The following is a 16,029-nucleotide window of genomic DNA, read 5'->3' on the forward strand; positions in this document are numbered from 1 at the left end:
TTTCTAATTTATGTACAATATTCATTTTTATATCAATAAATATAATTGCTTCAACAACTTAAATTCGAGGTTAGTTTTAGAAAAAAGAATTCGGGGCCAAATTTTGGAAAAAAGAAATTACCAGGATACAGTAATTCACTAAAAATGTATATATCTCAGTCATTTATAGAAATTAATTCTAAATTTAAGGACGTTCTTTAAAATCTCTGGAGTACAATTTTTATGTTAGCTTTCAAAATTTAAATATAATAAGAGTCTAAAAACTTTAAAACTTCAAAAACTTCACAGTGTTAAAATATGTTTAAAAAGTTGAAAAGGTAATATATCTGTTATAATAAGGTAGGCCTTATATTGGGTGTTCGGTTCAAAGTGTGTTATGGCTCGCTGTATGCCGTCATGTGGCTAGCCGATGAGCCTAGAGAATTCAATCTTCCTACACTTCCGATGAGGTGAATAACCTATGAGGCAGAGAAGTTGCCCAGCAAGTACGGCGTTCATTCTGAAGAGTACGTACCGATACGTACGGTAACGCCGGTAGTGGCAGGAATGCGAAATGTTTGGAAATACGTACTGTCGGGATATGGGGAGAGGGTTAAGACGATTACTTACGTATTTGTTGACATTAACTTCGACGGTCAACATGGACACGGAGCATTTGATTTGTGTTGTGGAATGTTACCGCACGCAACCGATGATAACAAATACCACCCTGCGTACGACTTGCCGGCGCAAAACACAGTTCGAAAGAGATTATGGTAGCACAGACCGTACAGACAGCCATCTGTTGCTACTACGTTCAAGTTATACCGTACACGTTCTCAAGTTCAGATTGAAGAACGTCTTAAATAATAGGCAACTTCTCTAACATATAAGCTGAAACTCGCTTCAAATCGGTGACCCAACAACAGTGACGTCATGACACACTTTGAAATGAACACCCAGTATTACCTTTTTAATTTTTTCAACATAACATTGTGGAGTTTTTTAAATTTTAAACTTTTAAACTTTCATTATACAAGTAGGCCTATTTAAATATTAAATATTATGAAGTGGATCAATAAGGAACAACATTTTTTGGTATTCAGTCCGTAAAGTGGTTCCTTTAGAGACGACGACAGTCCGTAAAATGAATTGTTATAGAAATCAATCCTATAAAGTCCTCATGACAACACTTGGTACGAATTGAATTTGCCGTAATCACGACAACACTTTATTCAAGTGCTCACCTTTGTAAAATTGAAAATTGATATCGGAAATACATTCTAATAAATAGAAGCCCTTGACGTGTCAATATGAATAAACACTGAAAATAAAATTAAATTTTAGTTTAGGGGAGAGTCGGGTAATATCGGACAGTGCGTTTCTTTCATCTACCACCATATGGTAGTACCTGAATGACATGGTTACGTTTCTCTATGCGACATCACAGAAACGTAACCATGTCAATCAGGTACTATCATCGTGTGGTAGATGAAAGAAACTCACTGTCCGATATTACCCGATGTCCGATACTACCCGACTCTCCCCTAATGCTAGTTTTGGAAACCACTTTACGGACTGAGTATCAAAAAATATTGTATGTAACAAATACGTGAAACCTTCAGCAGCTTCGTATGATATTACGGACTCTCCTTACGCCTCGTTCATAGATATTGATATTAGTCCGCCCGGTAAAGATACGTTCCACGTACTACTCGTTACAAAAATAACTATTAAGATAAAGAATTACGTTATAAGAATTAACTTTACAGGTGATTTATAGAAATATGGAGGCATATTTATCAAATGCAAAAAAAACAAAAAAAAAAAAACAAAACAAAAAAAAAAAGGAAAGGAAGGTCTTCTATTCCAGAGAAAAGTTTCCTAATAGCCTAAGAATATGTGTACCAAATATCATGCGTCTACTTTTAATAGTTCCGAGATATATATTTTTGTATGGAATAAAGTAAAATGGGAAATTGCCATCAAAGATTAGTGTAATTTAAAATCCTGTACCGCAGAGCTTTAAAAATGGCGTCACATTACGTGACAAGGCTATAAATGCGCAATAAATTTTATGTAATGTATTTTTCACATACCAAATAGCATTTTAAAGGAAAAAAATAAAAAAGAAATTAAGTTACTGGAAATCGCAATAAAAATTTAGTGTCATTTAAAAATTATATGTACTGGAACTTTAAAAATGATGTCACAACAGCTGACAAGGCTATAGATATGGATTATATTTTATGTAATGTGTTTTTTACATATCAAAACTTATGTTAAAGGATTTCTTTAAACATTTACTGTTTTTTTACCATATCTATCTTCACCCATCAATTATTATTAATTTTTGTTTCATATCTCTATATGTTCACTTTTGTCCTCTTTACTAATTTACTGAATTTATATAATTCGTGATTTGCTATTATGACTAAGGATATTATTTTTTATAATTATATTAGGTTATTAGCTATAGATTTCCACTGTTATTACCGGGCTTAGGATCCGGGACACTTTACCAACCAATGTACGTCCAACTTGACTATAGAGTTCTTTGAACACAGTAGACAGACATATTGTGAATGTAAACAACGACGTCAATGTACTGCGTTATATTCTACTGTTAATAGTACAATCTAGCGACGGTAGAAAATGAAGTAGGATACATTCCTCACAAGTTTTCATGTCCCTCGGCGACATTGAAGTCGTTAGCGTTACAATGAACAACCCTGTAGTACATACTTGCAACTAGTTCGAAAAAACTATTAACTATGAATTGAAAATGCACTGTGATGGCCTGAGTTCGTTTCGTAGGGAGAGACGGAAGTATACTGTACCTTTGATCACGAACCGGATTGTACACTAACGCACAGGTAAACAAAACTCACCGCGCCGCCTCACTCCATCTATACTCCGTTGTACTGTTAACTTCACTTCATTCTTAAGTTGTCTCGGATTCTAAGCCTGGTTATTACAATACAGTTATATGAATGCAACAGCGATTTATCATAAGCAAGCTTTATAGAAAGCAACGTTCCGAATAGAACATTATTCTGTTGATTCTGGTTCACGTTAACACTTTGTTTAAAAAACTTAAAATTGTTTAACGACACTTTTAACGTGTCGTTAAACATTATTTTGATTATCCTTTCACAATTACAAAAACCTTTTGACATCAAAACCCCCATTACCACGCCAAAGAAGAATGTCTTGGAAAGGGACATTTTTAACAAGTCCATGAACATTGTGTACACTTGGTCAAAATGAAAGTGGCCGGTCTCTTGAGCAGTGAAAATTTTCTAAGTCCCTTCGGGTGAGCGCGCAGTTCACTACCGTAAACCTCCGTGCGCCGCTTTAGTTAACTCCATAATACCTCCACAGCATGCTTCGAATCTCCGTAGAGAATGTTTTGTTTTGTACTTTCTTTTATTTTTTACAACTCCTTTTAGTGTAATATAATCAAATAATTTTGCTTATGTTAATTCATGTTACTTACAGATAATTACAAAATTGGTGAAAATTTGTGGTTATATTTCCAGGAAATCAGGATATATTTTATTATCAGAATTATGGTTTTTCTTCTTGTTTACAATTACTACGTTTACACCCTGATGATCACGGATTTAGATTGTTATAACAATCATATTCCCTGTAGCACAACTTGCAAATTAATTATTGCCAATTATTTAACCGTCGACATATTTACTGACTGTTCCTTAGGCAATAGAGTGTAAAGCAGCAGGGATTAATACAATAAGTAACACAGAATTTTAATATGAAAGCCCCTAATTGTCGTCTTTAGTGTTACTTCCATCTAGCGTCAAAAGTTACTATTAACACGAAAAAAATAATAAAGCGAAAGTATTCTAAGAATAAAAAAAATGACGAAAATCTGTTATATTTTCACTGATGCATTTAAAAGGCAACAAAGAAAGTTTAGTAACTCCACGAAGATTTGAACTTGCAATCTCACGAGCTCTTAGCTCTACCAACTACGCCAAGAGTTTTACTGCAGTCAGAACGGCATTGTAACGAGCAATGGTCGTACTCCACTTGAGAACCTGTTATACAGTATATAGTGTTTGTGTTACAATATTCACTGTTTAAACACTGTGAACGATCTATCTGTTTTCAATCTCGTATATGAATTATTTTCTCGGAAGAGTTTAGTGATTAATAGTTGTGTTTCCCATTATAACTACTAGAAGAATATACGCAATATTTTGAACAAAGCCTGGCTGTCCCGAGCGCTCACGGAAATACCCGATTCGAACTTAGTCTCTCAGACGCAGGCCACTTTCATTTTGACCAGGTGTACAATGAGAAAATAATTTATTGAAACTCGTGAACGGTTTCTGCGTAACTTTGACTTGCACTAATGTCTCATATATAGCCTATTTAACTCATTTATTTTAGAAATAATGTTACACTTTGCTTAATACTTACCGGGCACGGTTAATGTCTCTGTAAAATAATAAAATTGGAATTAATAGATATGACTATACTAAATTCTTCCTATTTTATCTTCTAATAATCCCGCTCAGTATAGAAACTACAGCTCGTGCGGTAAAAAAAAAGTGCCTGAAGTCTCCTTAGTACGTGATTTTTACCAGATCCTCTCTTCCTGCATCCCACTTGTGTGGTACTGCTTTTCTGAGAGTACTTTAGACACTTTCTCTTACCGTATGAACTTAAGCTATAAATTTCGTTATCATATATTGTGTGCACTTATTAAATACAAGGAAAAGTATATAACTTGCTTCTGAAAGATATACTATTTTATGTAATTATTTCTTTTTACAATACATTTTTTGTAAACCAGCATTATGAACAGTCTTTATTGTTACTCAAAGTCGTTCATAAATAACATTTTATGACACGAGTGCAATAAAATTACAATAGCAATAATTACATCATTAAGAAGTTGCATTTGCAACAGTGCTATGCCATCATACCAATATTAATTGAAATAAAGAATTTCTAAAAGAAAATAAATATTTTATTAATCAATAAGGCAATCTCACTTCTGAATATTAAAATTAAACATAAAAGTAAAATATAAAATTTAATCAACTTACCTGTTGTGACAAAATATGATAAAATAAAACTGCTTACCTAATGAAATGTAAAATTCAATCAATTGATCAATTCCGATAAAAATGTCAAAACCACTGTTTCTGAAATTCCTTTCGTTTTCTTACTCTCCAGTCATTTAATAAATTTCTCGATTCAGACTTACAATATCCAAGGGAAAATTGTCAGCGAGAAAAAATGTCCAAAGCTTTTCAAGTCCAATGGAAATTTGGTCAATATAAAAAAATGTCCAAAGTCAAAAAGTCCATAGATAGATAGTCCAAAGGTACTTAGTCCAAAGTCAGAAAGTCCATAGATAGATAGATAGATAGATAGATAGATAGATAGATAGATAGATAGATAGATAGATAGATAGATAGATAGATAGATAGATAGATAGATAGATAGATAGATAGATAGATAGATAGATAGATAGATAGATAGATAGATAGATAGTCCAAAGTCAAAAAATCCATATATAGATAGTCCAAAGTCAAAAAATCTATATATAGATAGTACAAAGTAAAAAAAAAATCTATACGTAGTCTCTTCAAAGTCAGAATTTATGAATTTTTAATTTAATTGCAGTAATTTTTATGAATGTTGCTAGGAATTGGTCGTCTCTAAATTCATTCGACAATTACAAGTAGAAGTATGACATACTTAATTGATTCACAGAAGAAGAAACAAATTTTGGTGTATGATAGTTTCATGTAGGCTACCATTTACATTCAGCTAACAGGGAGAAGGACAAGTGATATTGGAGGTGTACAGAAAGGACTCGCTGCAATTCTACATGCGTCACAAATTTTGATTTGAATAATATAATCATAAAAAACATGGCACAAGTAAGGCATATGGAGCAGCTTGTGGCAATGCGAATGTAACCGTAATTTTGAACAGTTTTCTTATATTTATTCTGTACCATTTTCATAATACTGAATAATTTACTTTATAACCATCGACATTGAATAGATAAGTTACTTTTTACGTTGAGATTATTTTAAATTGTAATTTCTTTCATATCGTTATATCTCGATACGGAAGCATTTCTTGACACTATTAAAAAAAAAAATTCATTCCTTGTCCTCTATCAAATCTGAAAATTACGAATAGTTATTCCGAAACATCTTGTGTAATATGGTGTCAACAAACTGAATAAAGATTAACAGTGTTATATCGTCCGCAACACAAAATGAAACATCATCATCATCATCACCATCATCAATGGCTCGACAGCCCAGTGTGGGCCCTGGCTTTCCCCAGAAGCTTTTTCCATTCCTTCCTATTAAGAGCCTTGCCCTCCCAAGTTCTTTCTCCAAGCAGTTCAACGTCTTAGCAGATACTGTCCTCCCATCTCAATTGAAGGGTCCAGAACCATAGTGGGCCAAGCGCCATTTATTAAAAACGGAGAAAGCAAGGGTTAAAGTTAAGTGAATACCATAGTTTAATGAAGATTGACATATCATTTAGTTTGAATGTGTATACTTTATATTACTTGTTATAATACGTTTCCATTGAATTATGTTAATAATTTCATTTTAACCCTTGTTTTCTACGGTTTTAGTAAATGGCGCTTGGCCCACTATGGTTCTGAACCCTTCAATTTAGGCCTTCCAACTCCTCTTTTGCCCTCTGGTTTTGTTTTAAAAATTATTCTTGTAATTCTGTCATTATTCATTCGAAACTTATCATATGGTTGTGGTAGAATCGGTGTATAAAGATAATATAAATTGCTAAATATTTGAACACTTCTTTCTTTAAAATATCAGTTACAATATAAACTACCAAAAATATATTAACTTTAACACTAATTTCATATTAATGACTATAAGACTTCTTACGTCCCGGTGGATCCAGGTGTAGAATCACTGAAAGAAAAACACACATGTTATTACTAAACATTACGTGTATGCGGACCTGTGAAAAAAAGCACGTTTTACTTTAAAGTTCCACCATAACTGCGGCAAAGTAGCAAGATAGCGTAAAGAGATTTGAGGATAAAGTGATATCTTATGATGTGGTGCACACAGAATCAGACGCGGCGCGACGGTCGCGAGCAGACACGGGGAGACAACATCGAATGACTGCTTGAAGTTCGTCGCGAGGAGACTGTCTGACAGCTGCAGTGTACTGCGCATGCGTTAGTAGTGGCTATGATTGCACGCTTTCACTATCTATAAATACTATTTTTTTTTTATTTTAGTAGGTTATTTTACATCTTAGGTTATTTAGCGTCTGAATGAGATGAAGGTGATAATGCCGGTGAAATGAGTCCGGGGTCGAGCACCGAAAGTTACCCAGCATTTGCTCATATTGGGTTGAGGGAAAAACCCCGGAAAAAACCTCAACCAGGTAACTTGCCCCGACCGGGCTAGTAGCTAGACGCGCTAACCGTTACTCCACAGGTGTGGACTATAAATACTATATTGTTGTGTAATGCACATTATGCATAATGGAGCTCGATGCGGATAAATGAGTTGTTTTAGTACAGGAAATATACGTTCTGTAAAATCTTTGAAACAATATCACGACAATAATGTGGTTTCTAAAAATATGTGAAAAATTGGAGTTGTCGCGAGGCGCTGTAAAGCAAAACGTCGCGTCGCGTCTGATTCCGTGTGCACCCGGCCTTACTGATGTTAGTTATGATGAGGTTTCAATCAGTCTTTGGACTGTTTACTAAACATTCAAACACGGCTTTCCCCCGGGAGGGAAATAAACCAGTAGGTCACGCAAAAGAACCCTGACCCTCATATAAGGCTACAGGTAAAATTTGTCGGTGAGTTTTCGCCCACCTTGCATGAAAACGTCGTTTAATAATAATAATAATAATAATAATAATAATAATAATAATAATAATAATAATTTCACCGCTTTTTATATGCATTACTGCGTGTTCAGTTCAAAGTGTGTTATGGCTCGCTGTATGCCGTCATGTGGCTAGTTGTTGAGCCTAGAGAATTCAATCTTCCTACACTTCCGCAGAGGCATATTACTTATGTGCCACAGAAGTTGCCTAGCAAGTACGGCGTTCATTCTGAAGAGTACTTACCGATACGCACGGTAATGTGAACTGTTTGGAAACACGTAGGCCTACTGAGGTGAGTTCTTTTCTTACTGTCGGGATGTGGAGAGGGTTGCGACGATTACTTACGTACAGTATTTGTTGACATTAACTTCGACGGTCAACATGGACACGGAGCATTTGATTTGTATTGTGGAATGTTGCCGTACGCAACCGATGATAACAAATACCCTGCGTACGACTTGTCACACAAACAAAACACAATTCGAAAGACCGTACAGACCGCCATCTGTTGCTACGACGTTCAAGTTATACCGCACACGTTCTCAAGTTCAGATTGAACGCCTTGATTAATAGGCAACTTCTCTGACATAAAAGCTGAAACTCGCTTCAAATCGCTGACTCACAACAGTGACGTCATGACACTTTTAAATGAACACCCAGTACTTTCTGTTGCTATTTTTTACCTTTAAAGCTTCCAGTGCTAATGAATACCATCACATCTTTTTAAAATCATTTGCTATTTCACTTAACTCAAAACTGATCTTCTGAAATTACGTGTTTATTTTTATTTAAATTTGTAAATCATCTCACGATCACTTCAGTTCTTTATACGACCCCTCTGGGGGTCGCGACCCCCAGTTTGGAAGACATTGATTTAAATAATAACATAAGTGCTAAGGCTGAATTATAATGGAGATCTAATTTTAATGTGAACCTTGTAAGATTCATCGCATTAAAGGGGAGAGTATGAAGTAAGTCATTTTCAAGAGAATATTTTCAAGATTTAAATTTAAAGAAATGCATATGCAAGAAAAACCAAAGAAAACGAAATATGTGCGACAGATACGATGGAACTTCGCGTCACACTGATCTGCTGCGATGCATCGGTTCAGATTCCCTGTTTTAAACACTTCGTCAATGTAGATTTAACCTGTCCTAAATAGTCACTTATTCATTCGTTGATATGTCAATAATTTGATTATTCCAACTATTTTGTTTTAATTCTATCTGTATTATTTTTAGAAGCTATAAAAGTAGGAGTTGTGTTTTATGCAAATAAGGTAAGGTTACTTACATTGACCATCTTGTTTTCCATTGCAGTAGACCTAAAAAAAAAACATAATCTTGTCAGGATATACGAAGCCAGTAATAATTCGTGATAGCAGTTTAAGACATCAAATTTTGCGAACGCAATTTCACTTTTTATACCTCTACCCAAGAAATTCGAACTAAAAACCTCTCTTATTGATCAGCTAAAATCACTAACAGCCCAAGTTCAAATTGACCCACCAGCTACATCTCTTTCATTCTCCTTAACTTTCAACAGACTAAACTCTTTTGCAGACGTAATAACTTAGTGCATTTTTCTGCTATATTCATAATAAAACAGCTGCACCAAGTTATAAATCGTAATAATTTATTAAATTTAAAAAATTCAGAAAATAATTCTCTGTGTAAATTAAAGAAATCCGGATAGTGTATATGACATGAGTTATTGAAATCATATTGGATATAATGGGAAAGCCTATAACCTTATCTCCATAATTAATAGAGATGAGCAAAACTAACTGCCGCTGTCGCTCGCTGTGTTCGTTGCATTTGTCTTTCGAGTCTCGTCTCGTCATTCTCGTGCGCTTCGAGTCTCGCTCGTCATTCTCGAAATAGCATTTGGTGGGCGTGGAAAGATTTCGTAACTTTGAATAACATACATCATTGAAATAAATAACATAAATGTTTAAATGAGACAAAAAGACAAAACAGAACACTATCTTAGTTATCAAAATGTTCTGGTTCTATTATATGATATTACCTATGGTTATATAAATAAAAAAAAAACAATTCTCAAATAAATTTGCATTTCTAAGAAACATAAAACATGACATTAATATCTTTTTACTTGAGATTGCACACTTGATCTTAAACATATGAAAAGAAAATTCCTAGCCTTTTAATAAGGGCCTAGTAATTAAATAAAGACTGGGGAACGGATTATTATACACTGAAAGGTATATATCATACCTGCACAAACAGCGCTCAACGAGCGCGCGCGCTCCTTCGAAGCGGGAGAGCTGTGTTTACCTTTCGCCGAAACGGAGAGGAAGATACGTCAGAATGACATAGACTTGCTATAGGGAAACGACCACTCAGTTATCTAGTGGAGTGCAGTGTGTAGGCCTATTCTCAGTAATTGTTTCACGTTGCTTACCTACTGCAACAGCACAGTATGTAGGAATCTAAAAGACGGAACATAACATTTAACGATTTTCAGCTCGAACTTAATGATCTTCAATGTGACCGAAGGGGTAAAGATCGTTTGAATAATACTACTAGCCTAGTTGAGTTCTACAAGACTAAACATAAGCAATAATATCCACGACTACACAGGATGGCTGTGAAAATAATTGCTAAGTTTGGCTCAACATTTATATTTGTGAGCAACTATTTTCTATAATCAACTTTAATAAAGGCAGACATCGAACATCTGTAACTGATGTTTCAGTACGATCAGTAGGCTACTGTTCCTTTCAGCTGCCAACAGCATAAAACCTCGTTTTGATGTACTGATAAATAAAAATATAACAAAATGATATTGTACATTTAAGTAGCTATAGAATTTCTATTATTTCTGTAAAATAAATATTTCTTTATTAATTAATAATAGTCCAAGATAGTTTTGCAAACACCGAACGGGAATTCATGTCATAAGCACTCATAATAGTACTTCCTTTTGTGTATATTTTGTACGAGATCACCTCTTCTTCCAGTCCACCCTTATACAGAGCGCAGCTAATATCTGCATTCCGCTCATGAGCTGTGAGCCGGCTCGGAGAGCGCAAACCTTGTGCAGGCCTGGTATAGATGTTTCAGATAGACTACTTGATTGTTTATACATATATAATAGTTGCCAAAGTAGATCAAAGTTCAGTCAGGTATAAACAACTGCTGACTTCGGGACTTGATCAATATCGAGTCTCGGAAGACTCACAACCAGTCTTTACGTCAAGGACGCGACGTATACACAACATTGTCGTGCGGGTTTTCGGCTTTGCGGGCGCTGTTAGTCTTGTTTTCTCGATCGTTGTTCATCTCTAATAATTGATACTACTCCTGTAGTGATGTAAAAGAGGCAGCTGTCTTCACTGTCACATGTTTTGGCTTATATTATATTCCCCGTATTCTACAGCTGACTTTGAGGATTGTAGAAAAATGATTAAAATGTGTTCTGAGTCAGACTAATGATATGAAGTTAAAATGTACCTTTACGTATCAAAGTGAACAAAAATAAGTACATTTCGAACTCGATTTAAAAAATTTCTACTTATAAAACCGAATTACATATCAATTACGTACACTCGAGTACATCGATGGTCGGACGGTATAAACAAATGCCATTTAACACAACTTCTCTCCAATATACGAGTGACAGTTGTAATTTGTAGGTTTCATGATCTTTTCTCCCCGAGCACAAAAACAACCAGTGAATGTTTGGCAGCTAGCAATGTGTTCAGTGTGGGAAGGAGGGAAGTCAGTGGTGGAATTCAACACATACTGGCTAAATGTTTCCGGAAAATGAATAATATTTTATATACAGCAACAAAAAATGCGACATAAATTATAATTTCAGCGTCCTTTCCAAAATAAAAGAGTATATTTCAATGCAATACTACAGTAAGTGTCTCTTAAAATATAAACATAATAATGTATAATACAACGTAATAAAGTCCGCCACTGCACTGCGTTGAACTGAAACTAAACGCCTTGCTGCACCCATGAAACCTACAGATTGCAACTGCCACATAGGGTGTGGTAGGTAGCATTTGTTTACACTAGAGTTGAACAACGATCGAGAAAGCAAGAGTAACAGCGCCCGCAAGGCCGTAACCCCGCACAACAGTATTGCATACGTCGTTGACTGCTTAAACGGATTTTCAAGACATCGAGAGTGGTCAACTCTCGAACGTCAAGCAGCTTTGAATCGCCACGGTTGTTCATACCAGTCTGAACTTTTATCTATTTTGGCAACTGTTATATATATATATATATATATATATATATATATATATATATGAGTAGTTTAATTTCAAAGACGGACGTCTGTCGTCTCCATAGTTTTGATCTAGAGGCAATTTTTTTATTCACAGTATTCTTTGTAATATTTAACACAATTAATTTTATAAATATAGTGTTAGAGTTTGCATATGGCTTCACTATAACTGGAAAGAGCATGAAAAATTGTATAAGAAATCACAGCTATCTAAATTTCGATTGAGGTCAGATGTCCGTCTTTGATATTAAGCTACTCATATATAAACAATCAAGTATCCTATTTGAAACATCATCTCTACCTTTCAGTGCATAATAATCCATTCCCCAATCTTTATTTAATTACTAGGCCCTTATTAAAAGGCTCGGATTTTTTTTTTGTATGTTTGAGATGAAGTGTACAATCTCAAGTAAGAATAATATTAACGCCTTGTTTAACGTTATGTTTTGTTTCTTAGAAATGCAAATTTATTTTATAATTTTTTTATATTTATATCACCATAGGTAATATCTGACAGTATAACCAGAAAATTTTGTTAACTAAGACATTATTTTGTTTTCTTTTGTTTTGTTCTTTTGTATGGATTAAACATCTTTAATGTTATTTATTTCAATGATTTATGTTATTCAAAGTTAGAAATATTTCCACGCCGACCAAATGCTATTTCGAGAATGACGAGCAGACAGTGTATGCGGGATGACTTAAGGAAAAGTGAAGTTGTTTCGTATCAGAGTATATGGCACGTGCCGCGTCGTTCGTCTTTTGTGCACCTAGCGAGTACAGCAGCATACAGAACGAAGGAACCCCGGTTCATTCATAGTAATATTGCAACGCACTGTGTGCAGTTGTGTTATCCTGCTCAAGCATTTAGTACGCGTTGAATAGTGTTGTGCTGATCCATTCATAATGTCGAAGGCAAAACGTTCAATTGCTCAGAGATACGAAGTGCAATTAAGAAGTATGGGAGTGACATTTTATCTATTAACGAAGACAATATCGTGTGTAATGTATGTAAAATTGAAATAAAAACCAGAACAAATCAGGCTATAGAGAAACATTGCAACAGTAGGCTACATCGCACAGGAAATGCAATGAAATGAAATTTCAGGAACCATCTACATCATCATCATCATCATCATCATCATCATCATCATCATCATCATTACCATCATCATTTATTTGTGCGGATCTAAACGAAACGTTTTGCAAAAACGTGCAACATGATGCTCAGTGCAAATATTCCTCTAAATAAATTGAGTGATCCCCATTTTAGAGGTTTTATTCAGAAATTCTCTCGATACAAAAACTGTTTAAGCGATAGGCGAAGACGATTCATCTTCGACAACTTACGAGAATGTATCGTCGTTTACTGCAACGATGACGAGGACTGAACCTTGCAAGGTATGTGTTACAGTACGTCATTTTTTATTTTCCTTCTGACTGTACGGAGATACAGTAGCATGTTGACGTCGTCTGTTTACGTTTAAAGCCTGTTGAGCCAATGGTCTGAATGAAAAAAATGTAACATATAGTAAATGTGCACCTACATTCAACGATAAATCATCCTGCATCCACTGTCTAATGATGAGTAAGTTTCGAAGCGCACGAGAGTTACGAGACGAAACTCGAAAGTCAAGTGCAACGAACACAGCGAGCGAGAGCGGTAGTTAGATTTGTTCATCTCTAGTTTATACCGTCCGACCATGAATGCGCTCGAGTATGCCATTCAGAATTAATTTATGTGTATAATTAAATGTAATTTTGTCGAGACATGTGCATAATTACGTACATTGGATTCAATTAATTCCTTTAACCGTACTGACAACGAAACTGAGTCTTCTACTCCCACCCACTACCGTGCACGTACGGATTGACTCGCATATATCTTGTATTCCGGTTTTCTGTGATATTCATGCTAGAGTAGTAGCTACACCAGGGATGTCGAACAGCGCTCTCGAGCTGTGAACTACAGAGCCTTCACTCCTCCCTTACCGTGCAAAGGTTGAACACAGGTAGCAGGTAGTCCGGCCGAATGATAGTAAACAAAAGCGAAACTGCGGCGGCTGGTACTTTGATAACTTTTATACATCTTACCAATTGATTAGGAACTCAGTTTAGATTTGCACTTGATGAACTCTGATAAACAAAGAATGTAGCCTACATGAGGATGAATAATAATAATAATAATAATAATAATAATAATAATAATAATAATAATGATTTTGTCTACTGGGCCATTCCATTAAAATGTTGTTCGTTAGTGACGGAAACAAATAATAATAATAATGTTATTAATATCATGTTTAAAATATAAACTTTGTGTGTATGTGTTGTAGTAGTGCAACTTCAAGTTCAGAAACGTAAGCTGTTTTGATGTATAAAAGTAATTACTTTTAGCGTGACTTGAAATTTGTTCATAGTTTTTGTTACAGATTCAAAAATATCTCCTCCTCGAGTTCGATCCTTTAGTGAAATGACATCTATAAGATCTCAATGAACATTGAAATCTGAATCGAACTCCTTATGAATATAGCTAGCTGCGCCATATCTTTCCGGTCGGTACTTTCATCAACAGCTATAGTGAGTAATAAGTGAAAGTTTTCATTCTTGCTATCAGTTGGCCCTTCAAGTTATCTCCGATTTATGATACGCGCTCTGCAACAATATTACGAGACAAACATATAGATTTAAAATCATTAACGTATTTCAGACATATCCCTTTTGCAACAGCTATGAGACAGCCTTTCACAAATTCTCCGTCAGTAAATAGCTTTAAAGCAAATGCAATAATTTCACAAATGTTGTAGCTAGCACGAACCAAACTTATTCTACGAACAACCGATGATGATGGAAGGTTTTCTGAATTCAATCTTGATTTTAATTCTTCTACAGCCTTTTCACGAGTGAAACCGGATAACTTTTCTGATCCATAAGCTTCTACAGCAAATTTGGTCTTATTGGGTTGAGGGAAAACCCCAGAAAAAACTCAACCAGGTAATTTGTTCGAAGCAGGATTTGAACCGGGCTCGCTCGTTTCACAATGAGGCATGCTAACCGTTACTCCACAGCGGTGGACAGAATTACATATAGGCCTAACCCAGGTTCTACTCTATGCTCACTTTAATGTCATTGTACTAATGGCCTTCAATATGAAATTAACATTAGGTTAAATTTGTGCATATGGATACAAATTTGCTCACAAATTAGAGATTCCGGATAAATTTAAAGAACAACAACTCACCTCCGCTACAAGCAGGATGCAGACAGCAAACACGAACATGGCGGTGGGCGTCTTTTGGAGTAAGCAGCGGATTCTTGCCCTGCGGACTATTTATACGACCAAATGTGGCGAATCGATTTCAATTAAGACGCCCATAAAATAAAAAATAAAGCGATGTTAGGTAATAAAAATGACAGCGAACATTCTTCAACAGTATGATGACGTCAGTAACTTGTGTTATTTTACTAATTAAAATGATCCGTGATAGATATTTTGATTTTATGATCAATAATTTTATTACATTATTTGTGACAATACGAGGCGACCGCAATAAAAGTTTAAAAATGAAGATGTACAGTAGCAATTACGTTATGTAATTGTTGTTAATTATTTCTCATTATTTGAAGTACAGGGATAATTAAAATGCCTTGAATAATAAGTTATAAAAGTACAATATAACTCTTATCTGCAAACTCGACGCATAAGCTGATGCAAGACAGTGTGAGTTCTGGTGGGACTCGCTGCCGAAATGAGCCGGGTGTCTGATGTCAACAGGATACGATTTCTTATGTCTAGCAATGAGAGAGAAAATTTTCCACAGAAAATTTCTCCGGGACATATCCCCTATATAGATATTTTTTTCGGAAAATTTCCTCCTCACAAATTGTTACTTTTCTT

At 35.0% G+C, this 16,029-nt stretch overlaps 1 protein-coding gene across 1 annotated transcript in view; it reads right to left on the reverse strand.

Moving 5' to 3' along the window:
- LOC138712178 (uncharacterized) overlaps positions 1–15,464 on the reverse strand; it is a 79,758-nt gene extending 64,294 nt beyond the window's left edge. The window contains exons 1-4 of the mRNA XM_069843673.1: positions 15,373–15,464; positions 9,162–9,192; positions 6,900–6,926; positions 4,429–4,446 (exon numbers count right to left, since the gene is read on the reverse strand). Of these exons, the coding sequence (XP_069699774.1) occupies positions 4,429–4,446; positions 6,900–6,926; positions 9,162–9,192; positions 15,373–15,411 (115 nt within the window). The 5' untranslated portion in view covers positions 15,412–15,464. The remainder of the gene's footprint in view (positions 1–4,428; positions 4,447–6,899; positions 6,927–9,161; positions 9,193–15,372) is intronic.
- Between the last annotated feature and the right edge of the window lie 565 nt (positions 15,465–16,029).

This window comes from Periplaneta americana, chromosome 13, assembly GCF_040183065.1.
Source record: "Periplaneta americana isolate PAMFEO1 chromosome 13, P.americana_PAMFEO1_priV1, whole genome shotgun sequence".
Taxonomy (NCBI): domain Eukaryota; kingdom Metazoa; phylum Arthropoda; class Insecta; order Blattodea; family Blattidae; genus Periplaneta; species Periplaneta americana.